Source organism: Armigeres subalbatus, chromosome 2 (genome assembly GCF_024139115.2).
Source record: "Armigeres subalbatus isolate Guangzhou_Male chromosome 2, GZ_Asu_2, whole genome shotgun sequence".
In the NCBI taxonomy this organism is placed as follows: domain Eukaryota; kingdom Metazoa; phylum Arthropoda; class Insecta; order Diptera; family Culicidae; genus Armigeres; species Armigeres subalbatus.
The window spans coordinates 255,190,400-255,212,337 of record NC_085140.1 but is presented as its reverse complement, the minus strand read 5'-3'; the positions used below and the strand labels follow the sequence as shown (position 1 = coordinate 255,212,337).

The 21,938-nt window shown below is 45.1% G+C and overlaps 1 protein-coding gene across 9 annotated transcripts in view; it reads right to left on the bottom strand.

Moving 5' to 3' along the window:
* LOC134212097 (uncharacterized) overlaps positions 1 to 21,938 on the bottom strand; it is a 152,728-nt gene that overhangs the window by 68,138 nt on the left and 62,652 nt on the right. For all 9 annotated transcript variants that reach the window (XM_062689631.1, XM_062689633.1, XM_062689636.1 and 6 more), the window contains exon 3: positions 15,988 to 16,110. In XM_062689631.1, coding sequence (XP_062545615.1) covers positions 15,988 to 16,110 — 123 coding nt within the window. The remainder of the gene's footprint in view (positions 1 to 15,987; positions 16,111 to 21,938) is intronic.

The following is a 21,938-nucleotide window of genomic DNA, read 5'->3' as shown; positions in this document are numbered from 1 at the left end:
TGCGTATGGCAAAGGTTTGACGTGAGACGTTAAGATCCATAGATCCATTAATTACGTAACGCAAAAATTTGACTTTTGCAACCCCCCTCCCCCCCATGACACACTTTTTGTATGAGGCTTCTGAAAATTTTGTATGGATCGTCACACTTCACTCAACCCCCCTCCCCCTCTAAGCGTTACGTAATTTGTGGACGTTCCCCAAGATAGATAAAAGCAATGGATATTATTCATATCATATTATATCAGATTTCATGGGGTTCCTTCATCAGTGCTGCCACCTGGAAAAGTTTAGAGAAAAAGTATAACCTTGGAAACTTGACATGGCATGATATAGGAAATGAAAATTAAAATGTCTCTAGAACGTTATAGAAATTTTTTTGTCGAACAATTTTTAGTTTGAGGGGTTAGAAATTCAACAATCTTAGGCATTAACACCTTATTCAAAAAAAATATAAAATTCGAGATATCATGTCTATTTTGTGTGATTTTAAAATTCTAACCCCGTAAACCAAGAATTTTTGAGAAACGTCCTTAAAATAAACTTCATTTCCTATACTACACCGTGTGAAATTTCAATGATTCTACTTTTTCTCTCGATGACAGCTGGTGGTCTTCTCCTCCCCTATTCCAACTTTGCCTTTCAAATTCAATTGAAAGTGAGACCAAGTGGGACCAGTGATATTACGATCGACTAAAGTGTGAAAACGTCAGTATTTTTTTTTTAGCTTTGCATTACAAGCTTTTTAAACATGCAGTATATTTTAAGTCTATGAAAAACTGTGAGGCCATTATGTAAGATATTTATTATAAACTAGCAGACCCGACGAACTTCGTTTCATCTGAAATTGATTTATTCTCTGCTTAGTTCTGAGTTACGCAAAAATTTCTGTTTAATTTGTATTGGAGCCACCCTTTCGAAACATCTTAAGAAACTTCCCCGGCACCTAAAAAATCATGGCTGAGTTGAATCATCCATTTGAATCATCGTAGGTTTTATTTTGATCTCCTTCGTAAATTAACAGTAAATTAACTTTCTCCACATAGAACAATGGATACTCTCGCGTGTGTAAACAATAAATTGCACCCAAATTGTTTTTAAACACTTTTAGGAGCGAAATGCTTTTTTTGGAAAATAAGTTTGATTGAAATCGGTCAAGGGGTTCAGAAAGTACACTGGGTTGATCGATGCCTTAGCAATACCCCTCTCCCTTTTTCTAAGAGCATCCATAGCCCCCCTATCGTCGTCTACTTAAGATAAAGAATGTGTGTTTTATATTTGATTGAAATCGGCCCTCCTTAGCCGTGCGGTAAGACGCGCGGCTACAAAGTAAGACCATGCTGAGGGTGGCTGGGTTCGATTCCCGGTGCCGATCTAGGCAATTTTCTGATTGGAAATTGTCTCGATTTCCCTGGGCATAAAAGTATCATCGTCCTAGCCTCATGATATACGAATGCAAAAATGATAACCTGGCTTAGAAACCTCGCAGTGAATAACTGTGGAAGTACTTAATGAACACTAAGCTGCGAGGCGGCTCTGTCCCAGTGTGGGGATGTAATGCCAATAAGTAGTAGTAGTAGTAGTAGTGAAATCGGCCAAGGCGTTCAGAAGTTATGCTGGAACATACATACAAACATACATACAAACATACAAACATTGAGTTTTACCAACACTGCGTGGGGATGACAATGCGTCTGGGGTAAAGAATGGGTTAGCGCCCTCACCGCCAGCCTGGAAGTAAGATAACAAAATCGTTCAAAAAAGTATCTTTTCCTCAGATACATTAAATTTATCCTACAAGTATTCTATATATGTAGTTGAAACAGTGACCCACACTTACCCCCATTTGACCCATTTACACCCCCGACGACGGTAATAATGTTTGCCATCTTTATTTCCCTACCAAATATAGTGCTGCTTCTCATTATCAATCAGGTTCAGATTTTATCTTCTGGGACGAAATAGTTCAAGTTTTTTCATTTGGACTCCTTCAAAGGAAAATAAGTTCATTTAAAGTATTTTACTAGGAAAACTATGTTTCAGTGCACCAATTTAGCCGGCATTAAGCATTGTGGGCATGTTTCAAGTGGACTTTAAATAAATTTAGTTTTCTCGTGTACTGGCGTCAACCTTTCCCAAACTGGGCGGAAGCACCTGCAGGAAACATAAGCAAAGTAACCACTCACATTTATGTTGGCACAAAGACCCACACACAGCGCTAGCACCAGGTCGGTATTTCATTAATAGCTCAAAGGCTTACTGCAAGTGTAGGGTTGAAAAGCGCTAACCGCTGGAAAACTAGAGCTTACCTTGTCACTTCATGGCTTCCCCGGCCTGTGGCTTGGTCACAAGTTTGCGCGTAAATATTTATGGGAATCTGTGAAAGCAACACCGCAGCCGTGGTGCAAACGCAAAGTTGGGACTGGATTAGTTGTGAGTTATGTGGGATGAAGTTTAAGTGTTGAGCTGATTTGAAATAATTACGATTCAGATGGTAGTTCGTGCCGTAGTTTGTGACTGAATTCGAGTGAAACATAATTTCAATTGAAAAGGTATGTAATACGTATTTGTCTTACCCTAGTTCGAAAATATTTTGTCAGAATATTCTTTGAAAGTTATATACATATGTGCATGCTATGCCCGGTATCGCTATGCCTAGTATCGCTTGGAATGCAAGTGTGAATTAGTAGCGACAGGTAGCACTAAAAGCAATTATTACATATTCATTGAAAACGCTTATTTGAAATATTGTTTTTAAGGGGAGTGATTAATGCGATTAATTTGTGAAATAGCAGCAACAACCCACAAGGACGCACAGCGCACAATACAGACGATTTTCTGATCGAGCTGTTGTGACACACCAATGACACACGGACATTTTTCATGGAAGTAAGTCCCTATAGACACAATCCCACAATATATTCGTGCCACAAGCTGATATTTTTTTTTTTGCTTAACGAATTAAAGCATTAACGAATATCTTCTTACTATGATCGGAAAATGGCGACATGGCAAAAACCTTAATAGCGACGTGACAGACAATGAGACGGAGATTTGGTGTCGCACTGGATGACAAACGCACAAAGGCCTTACGATAATCGGCGACAACCTCAAGAAAGACTTAGAAAAGATTGACGAGCTGGAAAACAATAAATCCGCTATTTACAGTTCTCATGTCTGTAAGACACCCTTTGATAGACATATTTTCATAACTTCGTAATTTATTTTGCTAAAAAAATATCTAACACATTAATCAGCTTTGCGCTTATAACAACTTTTCCACCAGGACTCGTTTGACTTCGAAACAAGAACTCAGCTCAAACTTCTCAGTGTTGCCCTTAATGAACGAGCCGCTCAAAACCAAAACTTGATCCTTGTTCACGCAGCAAGACTAGTTCTCTCAAAGCCGGTAGCGCTAGCGTGGGAGTCTGGAAACCAACTCAACCGTGATGCTCCGGTTTGCGACTGTTTATACTTGAGATGATACATTTTATTAAAACCATCTTTGCATAATTTATAACATTCGCTGCGGGTTCACTTGATAACGGCGCGACAAGACAGTTGAAAACGGAACCACAGCGTGCCACTCTTCTGCCCCCGCCCGGTGGGGGTGTGTGTAAGAGAACGCACCCATCTCATCTAGTCGAGTATGTGCAGGGAAGTGAAATAAACACCATCGCATCACCCGGTCGCCAGATGCTTGGTTAAGATCATCGACAACATGTAAAACAACTTCCGCTCTTCCTCCCACGGCTCTATGTACATAACTGCTGAACTGGCGGTTGTTCAAGAGAAACTTATAATCAGAAACGTCAGCTTCTACTTAGGCAAAGGATAATTAATTTTGCGCCTGATTGAGTTAACAGTGCCTCGTTGTGTTTCAGAGTGTATTGAATTTCAATGTTCTCTGTTTTGCCGACAGAGCATGGCTCGTCGTAACCGGAGTGGAGCCGGCTAATGGATGTAAACGATGTGTTTTTCTAGCAATTACTTTTGATACTGTCTTTATACAGATTTCAACTCAAACACCGAAATTTAGGACTCAGATGAAATGCGATGCCCTGCAAGTACGACAGTTCATTTATGATTGAGGGAATTTGACTTTTAACTCTGACTCAATTTGCGAAGTAAACTCAAACATAAAATGATGTTGATGATGATGTTTATCTTAGCGGACCGTTTATAGGCCACGGGTACCGCTTTTTGATTATTTTCAACCCTACACCAGTCGCCTTTTTGTCTATCTCATACAACAAAGTTGTACCAAAAGGCTATCGCTTTAAAAAAAAGTGGGTACTCAACGAGTAAAAGCAAGTAAAGAACTGAATTCATTTCTTAATTTGCGGACATAATAGAAAACATGGTTTCTCTATGGGCAAATATTTTTTTTCAAGAATCAGTACCTCTGAAACATCCACCACGCAAAAGTATATGATCTCCTCTTTCATATCGTGGGTAAACTAAAATGTTTTGTCGGGGGATCTAGAACAATTTTTATTTTATTCACTATTTTTGGTGCAAATTTCATAGAAATTTCGAATAATGGCCGATTTAACCCAACCAAAATGCATGAAAAGATGACCCCCGATAGAACATTTGAAAAATGCACCTACATGAAAGAGGAAAATCTATACTTTCGTGTAGTGGGTGTTTAAGAGATACTGATTTTTTGAAAATAAGCCTCTTCGTACTAAGACACCGTGGACCGAATGGACATTTAGTCAAAAGGAAGTTTAGAATGTTGAAATTGAATTTCAGTTCAAAGTAAAATGTCGGTGATAGGCAATTTAGTGAAAGACAGACAATGGAGTTTTGATTAAGTTCGATTAAATCCAAACGATACATGGATGAACAAATGGAGGAATTCAGTGTACGTGAGGAAGTTCAATCAGCAGCGGAAGTAACGAATACAGAAACTAGGAAGGATTTTTGCCTGAGAAAACGGAATCTTCTAGAGACCCTGGGGGACTATAGAAACATTGAAAACCTACAAAAATATTAGGTACCGATGGGAAAATATCATCTAGGTACTTTATTATTTTTTGGTACAAACTCAAAACAAATGATGTCAATGTTATTTGGCCAATACTTCATCGTAGTGGGCTTTGGGACATTTCGTTGGTTCACATTAAGGTCACTCCTGACGGAATCCAAGTTTAAAAGTGCTCGCGTTTTCGGGGGCACACCACTCGATACGGAAGCAACGCACAACTGATTTAGCAAAGCTAAATCAACAAAAATGACAGTTGTGCGCCGCCTCTGAATCGAGTGGTGTGCCCCCGAAAACGCGAGCACTTTTAAACTTGGATTCCGTCAGAAGTGACCTTATTTTTTTTTTTTTTTTTTAACCAGTTCATTTATTTTGTAGGCTCAGTCGTGTGTGACACTTTGCGGAGCCGCAATTCTCAAGTATGATATATTTACATGGTATATCATCTTATCTTAACAGTTAGTTGGGAGGGGACATAGACCATAATACTCGTGGCGACTCAAGGTTAGAAAAACTTAATACAGGACGGACGGGGTATGGATTTGGGTTTAGGTTATTTCAGCTGCTCATCCGGGCGTTTGACGTTGAACGTTGAAAACGGTTTTGCGTGGCGTCGTGCTCGATTTTGGTTCGTCAGGGAGCATCTTCCGGATGGCCAGAGCTTCGTGGTACATGGTACAGAGAAACAGAATCGGACAAGAAAAAAAACTGAGAAAGAGAAGAATATAGGCATTAAACTTTGATGTCAGCCAAGCAAAGAAAGGCATAGATGGCCTGCATATATATCACATCGCGATCTCCCAAAACACCTCTTATATCCCGGAAGGGTTGTTTACCTCGGGCCACAAGGGTATCCAATAGTTGCTCTCTGGAGGCGTCATTTTCCGAGCAATACCAAACTACGTGATCGATATCATCGTAACCGGCTCCGCACCTACATAGGTTGCTATCGACCAGGTTTATTCTGTAGAGATGTGTGTTTAGTGAATAGTGATTAGACATAAGTCTCGACATCGTGCGAATGAAGCCTCGACTTAAGTCCTCACCTCTGAACCACGCTCGCGCAGAAACTTTAGGAACTATGGAAAATAGCCACCGTCCAAGTTCATTGTGTGACCAAATCATTTGCCAATTTTGAAGAGTACTCTGACGGACTAATGGGAAAAACTCGTTATTCGAGATTTGTCTAACATAAACTTCACCTTCCTGTGCGCCCACCTTTGCTAGCGAGTCCGCCTTCTCATTGCCATAGATTAGGCAATGGGATGGGACCCATACAAAGGTAATCTTGAATGATCTTTCGACCAAATCACACATCTGCTCTCTTATAGTTGTAAGAAAGTAAGATGCGTGCTTAACAGGTTTCATCGACCGGAGTGCCTCGATAGAACTAAGACTATCCGAGAAGATGAAATAATGGAAATAACGATAGCTGATCGGAAATTATCCCCAAAGCGAAATTAATTGCTGCCAGCTCAGCAACATAAACCGAACACGGTTCTTGAAGTTTTCGGAAGGTGGTTGAACTTACGTTGAAAACACCGAAGCCAGTGGATCCGTTAATGCGAGAACCATCAGTGAAATATCTGTTATTGCAATTGACATGTTCATATTTTCCAGAATAAATGGAAGGGATAGATATTTGTCGAAGATGATCTGGTATTCCTTGAATAGCGTGTTTCATGGACAGATCGTATTCAATTGAGGAACTGTCGTTGACGAAGTGAACTCGAGGTGGATTATAACATGGAAGACAGAGATCTGACGATATGTAGTTGAGATAGACTAGCAGGTATCTTGAACGATGAGCCAGTTCAAGCATATTATCGAAGTTTTCTAATACAAGTGTGTTACTTGTTCTACATTTGATCAGTATTCTGAGTGAGAGCTCCCAGTAACGATGCTTTAAAGGAGTGACTCCAGCAAGCACCTCCAGGCTCATGTTATGCGTTGAATGCATACAGCCAAGTGCAATACGCAAACAACGATATTGAATTCGTTCCAATTTGATTAGGTGGCAATCAGCTGCCAAGAGGAAGCAGAAAGAGCCATACTCTAAACAGAGAGAATAGTCGTTTTATATAGTTTGATGAGGTCTTCCGGGTGAGCGCCCCACCAAGTTCCGGAGATAGAACGGAGAAAATGGATCCTTTTTCGGCATTTCTCTAACAAATTTTTTTTTTATTTTTTTTTTTGTTCTTTATTTGAGTGATTTTTAAGGTTATCTCTAACAAATAATCAATATGTGTTTTCCAGGTACACTTGGAATCAAACCAGACCCCAAGGTATTTAGAAGATAAAGATTGGTTTATGTCATCTTTCAACAGCTTTAGTTTCAGTTGAGCTGGGTACCGCTTCTTAGTAAACACTACCAATTGAGTTTTTTGCGGAGAGAACTCGATCCCTAAATGTCTGCCCAAACAGTCAGGTTATTTAGGGAATTTTGCAATGGTCTTTGCAGGACATTTGCACATGAACCTCTTAGGGAGATCACGGCATCATCTGCAAGTTGTCTAAGCGTGCATTGTCCTTCCAAACAATTGTCAATATCTTTAACATAGAAATTGTAAAGCAAGGGACTTAAACATGAACCTTGGGGAAGGCCCATGTAGCTATTTCTGGAAATTGTCAGTGTGCCGAGTGTGAAGTTCATTTGTTTTTCTGACAACAGAGTGTACAAGAAATTATTCAAAATAACGGGTAATCCACTACTGTGCAGATTTTCCGACAGTACTTCTATGGAAACAGAATCAAAAGCGCCCTTAATATCCAAGAAAACTGAAGCCAGTTGCTCCTTGTGCGCATAGGCCAGCTGTATATCTGAAGAGAGCAACGCTAGACAATCATTTGTTCCTTTACCTTTTCGAAAACCGAATTGAGTATTTGACAGTAATGCATTTTGCTCGACCCAATGGTCAATTCTTGAAAGGATCATTTTCTCCAATAATTTCCTCATGCACGATAGCATGGCAATCGGTCGGTATGAATTGTGATTAGACGCTGGTTTCCCAGGCTTTTGAATAGCTATTACTTTGACCTGTCGCCATTCAGGTGGCACAATGTTGTACTCCATGAAACAGTTGTACAGGTCGAGTAATCGTCTTTTTGCGACATCTGGGAGATTTTTAGAAGATTGAATTTGATGTTATCGCATCCCGGAGCAGAGTTATTCAATGAAAGAAGAGACATAGAAAGTTCCAGCATTGAGAATGGTCCACCCAAAGAACCGGGATCAGTGATTGATTCTCGAAATAGCGGTTCTGCTGCTACGGAATCTGGACAGACCTTTTTTGCGAAGTTGAATATCCATCGATTGGAGTATTCTTCACTCTCGTTGGTGGAAATGCTGTTCCGCATGTTGCGGGCCGTTTTCCAAAGTGTTGTCATTGAGGTTTCTCGTGATAGTCCCTCGACAAAACGTCGCCAGTAGCTACGTTTTTTAGCCTTGAGAAGATTTTTGAGCTTTCTTTCAAGCCTCAAATACTCTTCGAAAAGCTCAGATCTTCCATATTTACGGAAAGCCTTGAAGGCATCAGATTTCTCAGAATACAACTTAGTACATTCATCATCCCATCCAGGAGTGGCTGGTCTTCTTATGACAGATGTACTTGGAACGCGTCGTTTCTGAGCTTCTAGTGCGCTTTTTTGAATCAACTCAAAAAGGAATCGATACTCATCCAGTGGCGGAAGAATATCAGTTGATTCAATACCAATTTTTACCGCCGATGCAAATTTTTGCCAGTCAATGTTCTTCGTGAGGTCGAAAGGAACCTGAACTGGCTCTGATCGTTGATAGCCATTTTTGATTGTGGTGACTATCGGCATGTGGTCACTACCATGGGGATCTTGGATTACCTTCCACGTACAATCTAATGATAGTGAGTTTGAGCATAAAGACAGATCTAATCGACTTTCTTGACCTTGAGGTCCTATTCGAGTTACTTCACCTGTGTTCAAGATATTCAAGTTGAAATCGTCGCACAAATCATAGAAAATTGGCGCTCTGTTATCGTCTCTGGTTTCGCCCCATGCAGTACCATGTGCATTCATATCGCCCAGTATTAAAACTGGGGATGATAGAAGCGAAACTGCGCTCCAAAGATGTCGACGACTAAGCGAGGCATTTGGTGGAATATAAACTGAAGCTATGCAAAGGTCTTTATTCTTTACATTTACTTGGCAAGCGACGATTTCCAAGCCATTTACAATTGGGATGGGAATTTTGTAGAAAGGGTAACATTTTTTGATCCCCACAAGAACGCCACCATAGTTATCATCCCGATCTAGGCGAATAATGTTAAAATCGTGGAAGTTGATTTCATCTTCAGAAGAAAGCCATGTTTCACAGAGTGCAAATATATCGCAATCGTGTTTGCGAATCAAAAACTTGAACACGTCTAATTTATTTTTAGACTATGACAGTTCCACTGTAGCACAGTGATTGTATCTTCTATATTGGCCGTATTATCCATCGAAAGATACAATTTCTGCAAGAAGGGCCATGCAACAGTCAATTGCTTCAGATATGTTTCTACTGTTGGTAAAAAGATGTCAATAATGGCCCTCATTGAATTGGGTACATTAAATAATTTCAAAATACGGTCCACAAGGTCCTTAAAGGATATCAGTGCTCGCTTGGACGAGATTCTTTTCTTGGAAGTGCGAGTAGCAGTTTTCTGCTCAGAGATATTTCTTGTCTGATGTTTCTTTGAAACATCAGTTTTAGGCAATGGCGGGAATGTCTTACTGCAACATGGGTCACAAGGTGCAGTGTAGACAGGCTGCTTCGGGATTTTAAATAATCCCCCATTACCATCCAATTTTTGCAAGCTTTTAGGGACGATTTTTGTTTTCTTACGGCGCAATCCCGGGGAAGACAGTTTCTTCCTCTTTTCGGGTACGTGTACCTCCGCAGAATCATCCATATCGGCTACGTCAGAGTCCGATTCGTCTATGGAAATGACATCATAAAAATCACTTACTTGAACGGCAGCTGAAATAGCAGCCGTTGCGTTGGCAGTTGCGGATGTATCTTGCGACTTCACCATTTCTGCATACGACTGCTTAGAGCGCTGTACTAACGAACGCTTAACTTTTTGGGTGCGCTTCTTGTACACCGGGCATTCTTGCAAACCATGGGGAGGGTCTAAACCACAATAAGCACATTTTGTAGCTTGTTGTTGGCATGACTCCTCCCTATGCTTCTCAAAACATTTGCCACAACGGGGCTTGTTGTCGCAAAACTCGGCAGTGTGCCCCAACTGTTTGCAGTTGGTACAATTAAACACCCTCGGCACAAAAAGACGCACCGGAAATAACATATTTTCAATATCTACATATTTTGGGAGAATCGAACCGGCGAACGTCACCCGAAGTGAACCTGACTTGGAATACACTTTTTTACCATCTACCATGGCAGCTGAATGCAACTCCTTGCAATCCAGAATATCCACAGTAGATTGCAGGGCATTCTTTAAGCGACCTTTTCCTGCAAGTACATCCGTACAAGTCAGGCTCGCTGCGTTTATCACGCCTTCAATTTCGACCTCTCGCGAGGGCACATAAACCAAATATTCTACATTATACAGTTGGTCTTTTGCAATAGCATTTGCATCCTGATATGTAGGTGCGGTTACACGTAGTTTGTTCCGATTAATCTGATGAAAATCAGTTTTCGGAAAACGACGCGTCAAGTCGCGTTTGATTCCTAAAAATCCATACGTTTAACTTTCCGCCGAAAGCAAACAACCCAAGGCCCAGGCGAATAAGCCTGGTAGAGTCGCGTGCGAACGACATTGTCTTTGGGAGGCGTTTCGCCTCCGTTTGCTTCTGTCCATGTAATATAACCCAAAATCCTAAAAATACTAATAAAAAAATAATATGAGAAAATACTAATAAGATTTAACTATAATAATAACCAAACAACAACAAAAACACAGAAAAGCGAAATGAATTAATAATATTTCAGGCGAACTTTTCGCTTTTGGCCCACTGTAATCCACCGGTACCTAACTATAGGCAGAACACAAAACGGCACCACTGAAGTGTGGATGAATCGAGTTCAACGGGACAATGGGATACAATATTGTACTTAGCCTGTTTGCTGCCTACTCCACCGAGTAGGTAGCTTTTTACGTGACGGCGACTTTGCTGCTGTTGGTCGTCACAGTAATGCTTTCAGAAAAAAAAACTTCACCTTCTCACGAGACTGCAATAGCATTGCTAAGACAGCTCGCTTCCTTAATTAGTCGGCTGGATAGATCACCTTGTGACTAGCTAACTTTTAACTCGCGTAGGCAACTAAAGATATAAAAACAACCCCGACCGTGGGGGAAAAAAACTCCACCGATTAAAAGAGCGTCACGTGATGAGACACGGATGTAAATACGTCCGGCTCGTCCAGAAACACGACAAGGAATGAGTCAGAAATCTTAACACCAGAATCGCATGAAATAATTTGACCGAAGAGGAAACATTCTGAAAGGTTTTATTGATTATACACTTGTTCAATGTGCTGCTCTTCGCAATTTTTAAAAGCAGTTCTGATTCGAAATGAAAATGGCGTCGAAAATCGCTCATTGTATTTATTCACTTTTAAGCAGTTTATAGCTGTTGCACTTTTATTTCTTTAATTTGATACTTTGACCCGGACAATCACTTGCAAACTAGTCATCAAAATCACAATTTTACCGCGTCAAACATTCTATTTCGCTCGGAAAAAATATGAAAGAGCTTGGAAGCAAGCCTCTCAACACCGACGCTGATTGAATTTTTCACACCGCGTACCTACTGAACGAAAAAGTTATACTGATTGCCTTTTGTTGTCTATTACTATTTATTGATGTTCATGTAAATTTACGTATCGCAGATCGGAGAAAAATTTTCTCGGAAGATACATCAAGAGGAACGTAAATTTGAGTCGAACTTTAAATTAAGTGTCAACATATTTAAGTGCATCAAAGGTTAGGTCACATGTGAATTCCATGATTTTTTGGTGTGGGTACTTTATTATTTTTTGGTACAAACTCAAAACAAATGATGTCAATGTTATTTGGCCAATACTTCATCGTAGTGGGCTTTGGGACATTTCGTTGGTTCACATTAAGTCGAATGTCTTTTAGTCAAATGGTATTTCATCGCAAGGAGTTTAGTCGAAGGGACATTTGGTCAAATGGACATTTCTATACCAACATTTGAAATAATAAGCTAGGCCTTTAACGGAGCCTGTGGGGTACCTGGGCACCCTCCACAGTAATTGTCCCTTACCGCGCGTTAATAAATCTACAACACGGAGTTCTTTTTAAAAAAAACTTAATCGACTAACTACCCTCACTGTTCACAATCAATTGATTTATTTTCCTCAACTTAACTACATTACAAGTATGCTGAGTCTACAGGTTCGATGATCGCCCTCGATATCGTTCGCCTGGTTCTGCTGATGCGCCCCGATGTTGCCAACTCCAAAAATGCTGACACCGATGGGAACGTCGATGGAATTCCACAAAGTCCGGTCGGCAACGACGTTAACTCGCGTCATGCTGGGCTCTGGCGTGGTGGACCTCTTTTCCCGAGCAACTCGTGGGACCAAAATGGAAAACCAAGTCAATTCTTCAATTAGTGGTAGTAGTGTGGGCGACAACCCCTTCGCAAGAGGTGGGTCAGAGTCAGTGCGCAGCGCCAGCGTGGGTCACTCAACCTTCCTCTCGGCTAAAAAAAACGCCGGTAGGGGTTATTGACGGCCCATGGCTTGTGAAGGCGATGAACCGCAAACGCGATGGGCTTTCGGCCTTCGAGGTGGCGACGGAACAGCTGGACGCCATCATCGACTTTGCGTAATCGAAGCATTATATCAGCAAGGACCTCAAGAGGAGCTTGCAGAAACTTCGAAAGTCGATGGTGGACGCCAAGCTGGAGAGGGCGGTCGGGACGGCCAAGTGTAAACCCGTGAAATCCGTGGAGTCGAGGTCTACCCAGACTGAGTCCCAAGGATTCGCGGACTCGGGCAAGGTCGAATCGACCGAAGGCGTGCCAGCGAAGACGGTGGTACCAAAGTCTACCCAGACTGAGGCTCAAGTATTTGCGGGTACGTCGGGGGTGACTGCTCCAACGGAGCAGACATAAAAACGGGGGAGACAGTCTCCAGGGGATGAGTTCCCTGGGGGACGCTCCAAAACGCGGAGGGTTACTACCCCGAACAAGGGTAGTGGGGCTGGGAAGCTGAACCCCGGCCAGGTACCTCCAAAACCGGGGGAGGAAGGACCTGGAAAGGTCCGTCCACCCAGGAAAGACGGTGGTAAGGGGTTACGGCAGGCTGAGAGCTCTCAGCCGCCCCAGACCAGGGAAATAGAGGGGTATAACGCCTCCTGGACCCTGGTCAGGAACAAGAGGAAACCGAAGACGTCAAGGGCCGAAAAGAAGGCCCAGTTGAATGAGGGTAGCAAGAAGTCTAGGGTAGGCGCCAATCGCTCCAGTGGCGATACCCTAGTCATCACGGCGGACGAGGCCAAGTACTCGGACGTCTTGAAGGCGATGAGGAGTGACGTCAAGCTCGGTGAACTCGGCGCCGATGTACGTCGAATAAGACGTACCCGAATGGGCGAGATGATCCTCGAGCTGAAGCGGGGCGTCTCGCAAAAGGGCGCCGCCTACAAGAAGTTGGCGGAGGAAGTCCTAGGCGAGACGGTCAAGGCGAGGGCACTCACGACGGAGGTGAATCTAAGGGTTAAAGACCTGGACGAGATCACCGAAGTCGAAGTGTGAAGTGGAGACGCCCACCGCAGCCGTTCGGCTACGGAAAGGTCCGGCAGGGACGCAGGTAGCATTGGCTCGGCTATCTGCAGCAGATGCCTCCAAGGTAGTCAAGTTAGGGAGCGTCAAGGTGGGATGGTCGGTGTGCCCTGTGGGCATATACGAGCAACCCGAAGTTTGCTTCAAGTGCCTGGAACCGGGGCACAAGCAATGGGACTGCAAAGGCTCTGACAGAAGCAATCTCTGCCGACGCTGCAGATTGGAGGGACATAAGGCACAATGCTGTACGAACCCTCCCAATTGTTTGATTCGTTCCAGCAAGCACCACATGGGGAGTTCGATGTGCCCGGCGTTTAAGCGTGCTGCAAAATCACAGTGCAGGTAACGCATCTGGCTTGCTCGGCCTCGCCCGAGTGTTTGGTGTGCGCAGGTTTAGAGGAAACGGCGGAACACGTGTTGTTCGTGTACTCACGTTTTCGCGCAATGCATGACCACATGCTTGCCACATGTGGTCTGGACACTACCCCGGACAACCTAGTTCGGAGGATGTGTAAAGATGAAGTTGACTGGAACGCCGTTTTATGGGCTATCGCCCAAATCGTCTCGAAGCTACACAGAAGGTGGTGCGTGGACTCAAGGATGGCTAGTTCAGACGCAAATAAGAGGTGGTCCAAGGGATCGGAGTCGGCTTCATGGATCATACCGGTGGTCATGCTCTGTGGTCGAACTCGATCCTTTTATCGAACAAGTGGCCGCGCGAAGAACAACATGGTATCGTCGCTTTCGCGGCGTCGGTCAACCAGGCGGGCTCCGAGCCCGAGGACGGAAAGGGGTCCTCGTCAAGGCTGGGGCAGGCGTAGACACCGCGTTGGCAAGTCCCTCTGTGTGCTGGCGAATAGGCCCTATCGCAGAAAGGGCTATCGACAAGTCAAGTCAAGTACGAGACACTGAAGACGACCACACAGTTGTGGTCGAAATACCTATCTGCAAAGATAACGAAAATTTACTAGTGGAATTAAATGGAGAGTACTTAATTCGTCTTAGACGGTTGAATACATTCCACTAAAAGAGCTTTATATATTTTTCCGAGTTACGATGTTCGGTGCTGCAAGGACACGCAGCTAACCTCGAGGGTGCGTTGTGCACTGGCCCCCCTTTGAAGCATTACTTTCTGGTTGTACCGAAGGGACTATGGGCTTGGCGGCAATGGAAACGGTTTAGCGGGTCTGGGATGTAGTCCTGCCTCCCTCGTTTGCTGCTGGAGATGATCTCTAACCCCGCACTTCCTGGACAATTCAGGATGTCTGTTGAGCAGATCCCCCCTCCATTGTTTAGGAAGAAAAAAATAGACTGGACACAACACTTATGGTTCTTACAAACGAAAAAGGTTTTTCAAAATTTACCTTTTTGTTGACCGGTTTCGGGCTCGATGTTGCCCATCTACAGGACGTGGTCCAACGTGACCCGTAACGCTGGGTAGAAACCTTTACGTGGTGTGTTACGGGGTAAGATCTACCACGGTTACATTGATAGCTACAGTCCCATTGAAGAAATACATTTTTCAAATCATAATCCTCCACATAATGTACATATTCACATCTGAGTTTTCAGTATAAGTATAAAGTATAAGTATTAGTATGAGTATAAAAAAATATCAAAGAATTTACAATGTTGTTAAAACTCATATGTGAGTATGTACATTATGTGGAAGATATTGATTTGGAAAATGTATTGGAGGTAACCACTTTCTCTTCAATGTGACTCGAACCCATGACCCTACAGTTCAAGTTCCATCGAAGGGAAATTGGTTACCACCAATACATTTTCCAAATCAATATCTTCCACAAAATGTACATACCTATTCCCATATGAGTTTTCACAACATTGCATTGTAAATTAATGTCGGGTCGTTTAATCCCCGGAAATAGGCAATTAACTTCGATCTAACTGAATATCAAAGAGTTGGACACACATCGACTAAAAGATGCCATGGGGAAGAATCAACGTATTCTTACTGGATGATGTATCACTAAAATCGTCCATACTCATTTGAAAAAGAACTGATATTCCTCTGATATCCTTTTAATCATTATCGCAAAAAATCATCAATATCCCGCCCAATTGATTGTCAATCATGGTTGCAACGGCATCGTCATTGTTGTTTCATTGTACGATCCGGCAAATTGCTTTGTACACCATCAACTAGGACCCAACGCTTGTTCCCGTGAACTTGCACCCCCACTGAACTCACCTGTGATCGGCGGACTGAGGAAGGTGGTGAATGGCAGCGCCAGGTAGATGATTGCAATTTCCTCCACCGTCAGCCCGGTGCTCTGCATGTGAATTGTTAAATAGGGCAGCAGTGACGATGTTGCTGGAAGAAAGATAAATAAGAGGGAAAAAAGTCCGATAAAAACGACGGATAACATAAATCAAGAAAATACTTGTTTCAGTGGGAAAAAATAACACGGCAAAGAAGAAACACTCACTACTTTTCCGTGGAAACTGTTTCACTGTCGAGGAAGTACGGAAAGCGAGCGGAAGTGGCATGGATATGATTGATCAGTGTACAACCGATGTGATGGGCGGAGGGGACGACCGTCATGAAGGGAAAATAAATGAATTTATAATCAGCTTTTTAATGAACTTTTCTCCAGCAGCAATATGTTTTTTATAGTCATCATATTTCACGTCATGTTTTAAAAAAAATCAGCTGTGCCAAAGAATTCGAGAATAATTTCATAAATGAATTCAATAAACTCAAGAACTGTTTTTCGTTTAAATGCAAAACATTGAAAGATGTTTTTTGATGACCGAAAAATAAACTCTCCATAAAGGATTAAAAACTCTCTATAGCAGATTCAAATATTATTTATAAAGAAATAACGGAGAAAGCAAAAAAACAAATTTGAAATTCCCATGAATCGTTTAACCCGTTTCCATGAGCTTGTAAGAGTTTGCCATAAATTGGAAATGTATCAATGTTCCTCGGAAAAGGGTTTATATTTTACCAACAAAAAATACCTAAAAATAATGCATTTGGGAGATTTGGTGGTGATAGAAAAACTAGAAAGAAGAAGAAAAATCAAAACTAGCAGTAGGTATACAGTTTTGTTCACTGGTAGAGTCTGGTCATAGAATGTTTGGATCTCGCCAATGATCTAATAAACATTCAAATCGCACTATAGGTGCTGCTGACACTATCAGACTCTTCATACCAGTATTCCAGTTTGACTTTGAACAGCATGCTTTATGCCATCCAGAAAGCATATTTCACAAGTGCAAACCAATCTGCATGGCCATGAATTGCCGACCGAGTGCCATATCTCGGTTTTACCCACTTGACAAAATGAACGCCACAGCTGGATTACAACAAATGCCATTCAAATAAATGTTTGAATTTATGACTGCTGCACCCCGAGTGTCCAATCTCGCTTGGTTGGTGGTGCGTGCTGAACACTCGCAGTACATCCAACTACATCATCCAGTCATCCCATTAATATAGATGGCTACAGCATCATCACAGGTCCAACCAGCCAGCCCCGCGCAGCCCCCACATTTGAGTGCCTTTTCTATTCATAACGTTTTGGCTCCATTGGCTTGGTAATCCACCCAAGTGCAACATACGGTACGTACCCAGATAGTTGGTTCCGCTCAACAGAAGCAAGGGTCTCTAGCTTTGATCAATTTGTCGTTCGATTGTTACCCTGAGTGGAAGAGTGGCACACGTTATGATGACCTGCTACATAATTTCGAAATTTGGACTATATAAGTAAGACACACCTTTTTGTACTTAGCCTAACCCAACTTTCTTGCAACAGATTGCATCTGACGCGGAATTCTGACTTATTTTTCGCTATTGAAAATTATTATTTAAAAAATATTGATTTTTCGGCATATGCCACCATCACCACTAGATGGATTATTCTGGGTTTTTCTAATACATATTTTCTTGTGACACATAGGAGATAGATACACTGAAGTAGTGCGTAACGGTGTAAATCCGGGCATATCGCCAGGCTCGGTACAATACTGAAGCTGACAATATGGCGTCCCCAACCCCGAATCCCAAGATGTCAGGCGACCCGTGCCGAGGGGATGAATGGCCTGGGGGGGTGAAACAATTTGAAAGGCAGTTAATGGAGCCTGTGGAAGTTCCACAGAGTGTTTGCTGCTCTGGCGGAAAGTGGGTGGCAGCGGAGGGTAACGCCCAACCCCTAAGTGGTGTACATGTGGTGCAAGTGAGAGGAAGTTGGGGGGCAGCAGGGACCATGTCCAAGGGCTTGACGACCCCTCCCCAGCTGTCTGTGAGTCAGGGAGAACTGCCTAGGGCGTGGTGGGATTTAGCAGTGGGCTCTGCTAAAATCCCTCCCAAAAAACCACAAGTGCCCGTAAGCAGACTCTATCAAAGCGACTGTGTGCCGCTTCAAAAGCACAAGCCCAGAAAGTGCCACTGGCACATCAGGGTTGATATCAGTAAGACCCTGATTATGGCATACTGGTTGCGTGTACTGGTCTTGTATTTGGATATTGTTATATTGTGAAGTGAGGGCTGGCAGTCTGACATTCTACTCTCTTAGTAGGGCCGGGTGACACCGACTCGAAACGGCGAGTGGGCTAATGGCTAGGCTGTCTTCCGTCCCATAAAACCGTGGCGGGCCTTGTAGCACGCTGCCCAATCCTGCCATCCAGTTTTGCCTACTGGGTGGGAGTAGGCTCAGATGCCCTTTCCTGACTTGCGCTGATCTGGCTCTGAACACGCAAGTGTCAACCCTCGCATGGCCTCCCTGCTTGCCGCAAGGCAGGCATAAATAACCATGGGATCACTAAAGGCGACTACTCCAGTAGGATTCGGCGGCAGCCGCAAGGGGGACCCATAAGAAATGAGTATTGAACGAAACCTATCTTTGGAGTTGGAGGTGACGGACCCCTTTGCCAAAAGGGGCCTAGCGAGGTCCCCTATTAAAGAGGGGGCAAGTGGAGTGACGGCTGCTGCTATTGGCAGCACCGAAGAGTCTCCAGCGGTGGTGGGGAGTAGCCCTGCCTGCACGCCTGACGAGCCACTACCCGGGATACGGGTGGTGGCCGAGCAACTCGATGAGATCATCGAGTTCGTAAGCGGCAGGCAGAACACCAACAAGGAGCTTAAGCAGAGCCTGTTGGTGCTCCGGCGAGCTGTTCGTGTCGCAAGACAAGAACAGGTCGCTTATATCAGGCGTGTAGCGGAAGCAGAGAGGGTAGCCAAAGGTACGCAGACCAAGGCCCTCTCCTCCCCTAGCGGTGTTACTGCGGCGAAAGAGGCGACCGCCCTTACGGCCAGTGAGGGCAAGAAAACGCCAAGTAAGAAGCGACCCAAACGCGCTACCATTAAGGCGAAGCGTCGCCTGGATGGTGCACCGGAGCCTGAAGGGCGTATGCCCAAGAAGGCGAAAGGCACTAGACAGGCACAAGTTGCTGAGCCACAAGCTGGCGCCAGCCAGCCATCGGTACCCGCCGAAGGGGATGCGAATCCTTGGCAACTGGTCAGTAGGGGGCGGAAGTCGAACACCCCTCGACCAATGAAGAAAGTGAGAGACAGAGGCGAGGCCTTGTTGATGAAAACCGACAAGGACAAATACGCCGATGTCCTTAAATCGCTGCGAGCGGCCGATAGCCTATCGGCCCTGGGCCAGGACGTGCGCAGCGTTAGACGTACCAAGAACGGTGAAATGATCTTGGTACTGAAGCGTGGCGCGCAATCCAGCGGGGTGGCTTACAAAAAGCTTGCCCAGGAGGTCTTGGGTGACGGCGCTCAGGTCAGGTCGTTGGGTGCGGAAGTGACCCTCCAGTGTAAGCAGCTGGATGAGGTCACGACCGCGGAAGACGTCGTCTCTGCCGTCAAAGAGCAGTGCGGCACAGAGGTTGAGCGGTCCTCTGTACGTCTAAGAGGGGAATTCTTTGGTACGCAGGTAGCCTATCTCAGACTACCGGTGGCTGACGCCAAAAGGTCATCGAGAAAGGGAAGCTGAAGATCGGCTGGTCAGTATGCCCAGTAAGCGTGCTCCAGCCACCTTCAGTGGACAGGTGCTACCGGTGCCTTGAGTCCGGGCACAAGTCTTATGACTGCAAGGGCCCAGACCGAAGCAAGATGTGTCGTCGCTGCGGCGAGGAGGGACACAAAGCACAGGAATGCGACAAGGCACCTAGGTGCCTTATCTGCGCCAGTAAGAAGCAGGCCCGGAACCATGCTATGGGCGGGCCTGCGTGTCCCTTCGGAGAAGCCAATCGGAAAAAGCCGTGCAAGTAACACAGCTGAATCTGAATCACTGTGCACCTGCCCAGCAGCTGCTGTGGCAGGCGGTCTCGGAGTCGAGGATCGATGTCGCCCTCCTGTCCGACCCGTACAACGTCCCTGCCGGCAACGGCAACTGGGTGGCGGACGGGTCTAGGTCGGCGGCAATTTGCACAACGGGAAGGTACCCCGTTCAAGAGATTGTACACTCCTCCGCGGAGGGTGTCGCGATAGCCAAGATCAACGGGGTGTTCTATTGTAGCTGCTACGCCCCACCAATGGAACAGTTCAACCAGATGATCGACAGGCTATCGGCCGACCTAGTAGGTCGGAGCCCGTTCGTTATAGCGGGAGACTTTAATGCTTGGGCAGTGGAATGGGGCAGCCGCTGCACCAATCAGAGGGGACAAGCGTTACTCGAGGCACTTGTAAAACTCGACGCAGTGCTTGTCAATGACGGAGCCAGTAGCACATTCCGTAGGAATGGGATCGAGTCATGGATAGATGTAACGTTTGTCAGCCCAAGTCTGGTCTCGGACCTGGACTGGAGGGTAGACGAGGGCTACACCCATAGTGATCACCTAGCAATTCGCTTCAAGATCAATTATGGTGTGCAGCGTCCGAGGGCGGGTGATCCCTGTCCGTGGGTGGAAGACCACTCACTTCGACAGCGAAGTTTTCACCGCGGCCCTGGGACTGGAGGCCAACACCGACAGTCTAAGCGGGGATGCGCTGATAGCTGTCCTATCACGCGCGTGCGACGCTACTATGCCGAGGAAAGCCCTGCCAAGAAATGGCAGACGCCCGGTATACTGGTGGAGTGCCGAAATTGCAGCCCTACGATCAGCCTGCCCCAAGGCTAGACGTAGGACGCAACGAGCCCGCACCGAGGAGGAAAGAGCGGTCCGCCGGGAAGTGTTTCAAGCTGCGAGACTGGCCCTTAACAAGGCCATCAAGAGCAGCAAGAGAGCGTGCTTCGACAACCTGTGCGAGGGTGCCAATGCGAATCCGTGGGGTGACGCCTATAGGATCGTGATGGCCAAGACCAAAGGGGCTCTTCACCCCCCGAACGGTCACCGGACCGGTTGGCGAGGATTATCGAAGTACTCTTCCCGTCCCGAGCCACAAGTCCCTGGCCTCCTCCTGCGCTGCAAGGCGCTGGGAGTGTGGCCGAAATGGTGGCTCCGGTGACGAACGAAGAGTTACTCGCAGTGGCTAACACCCTTGCGATGAACAAAGCTCCAGGCCCCGATGGAGTTCCAAACAGTGCACTTAAGGCAGCGATCATAGCGAACCCGAACATGTTCAGGCTAGCTATGCAGAGATGCCTGGATGAGTGTTGTTTCCCTGAGAGATGGAAAAGGCAGAAGTTGGTACTGCTGCCGAAGGCCGGAAGCCTCCGGGTGACCCATCGGCGTACAGACCAATTTGCCTGATCGACACGACGGGTAAACTGCTCGAGAGGATCATCCTCAACAGGCTCACCCCGTACGCAGAGGGTACGGATGGCCTGTCGAGTAACCAGTTTGGTTTTCGGAAGGGTAAGTCCACGGTGGACGCTATCAATTCAGTCCTCAAGACTGCAGAGGTAGCGATCCAACGGAAAAGGCGAGGAATTCGATACTGTGCGTTGGTGACACTGGACGTGAAGAACGCATTCAACAGCGCAAGCTGGGATGCCATCGCGCTCTCGTTACACCGGCTTAGCCTGCCGGTGGGACTGTACCGGATCTTGGAATGCTACTTCCAGAACCGTGTGCTGCTATACGAGACCGATGCCGGTCAGAAAAGTGTTCCTATTACCGCAGGAGTCCCGCAAGGGTCAATCCTGGGTCCGGTACTATGGAACCTGATGTATGACGGGGTTCTGAAGCTAAAGTTCCCTCCTGGTGTGAAGATCGTCGGCTTTGCTGACGATGTAACCCTAGAGG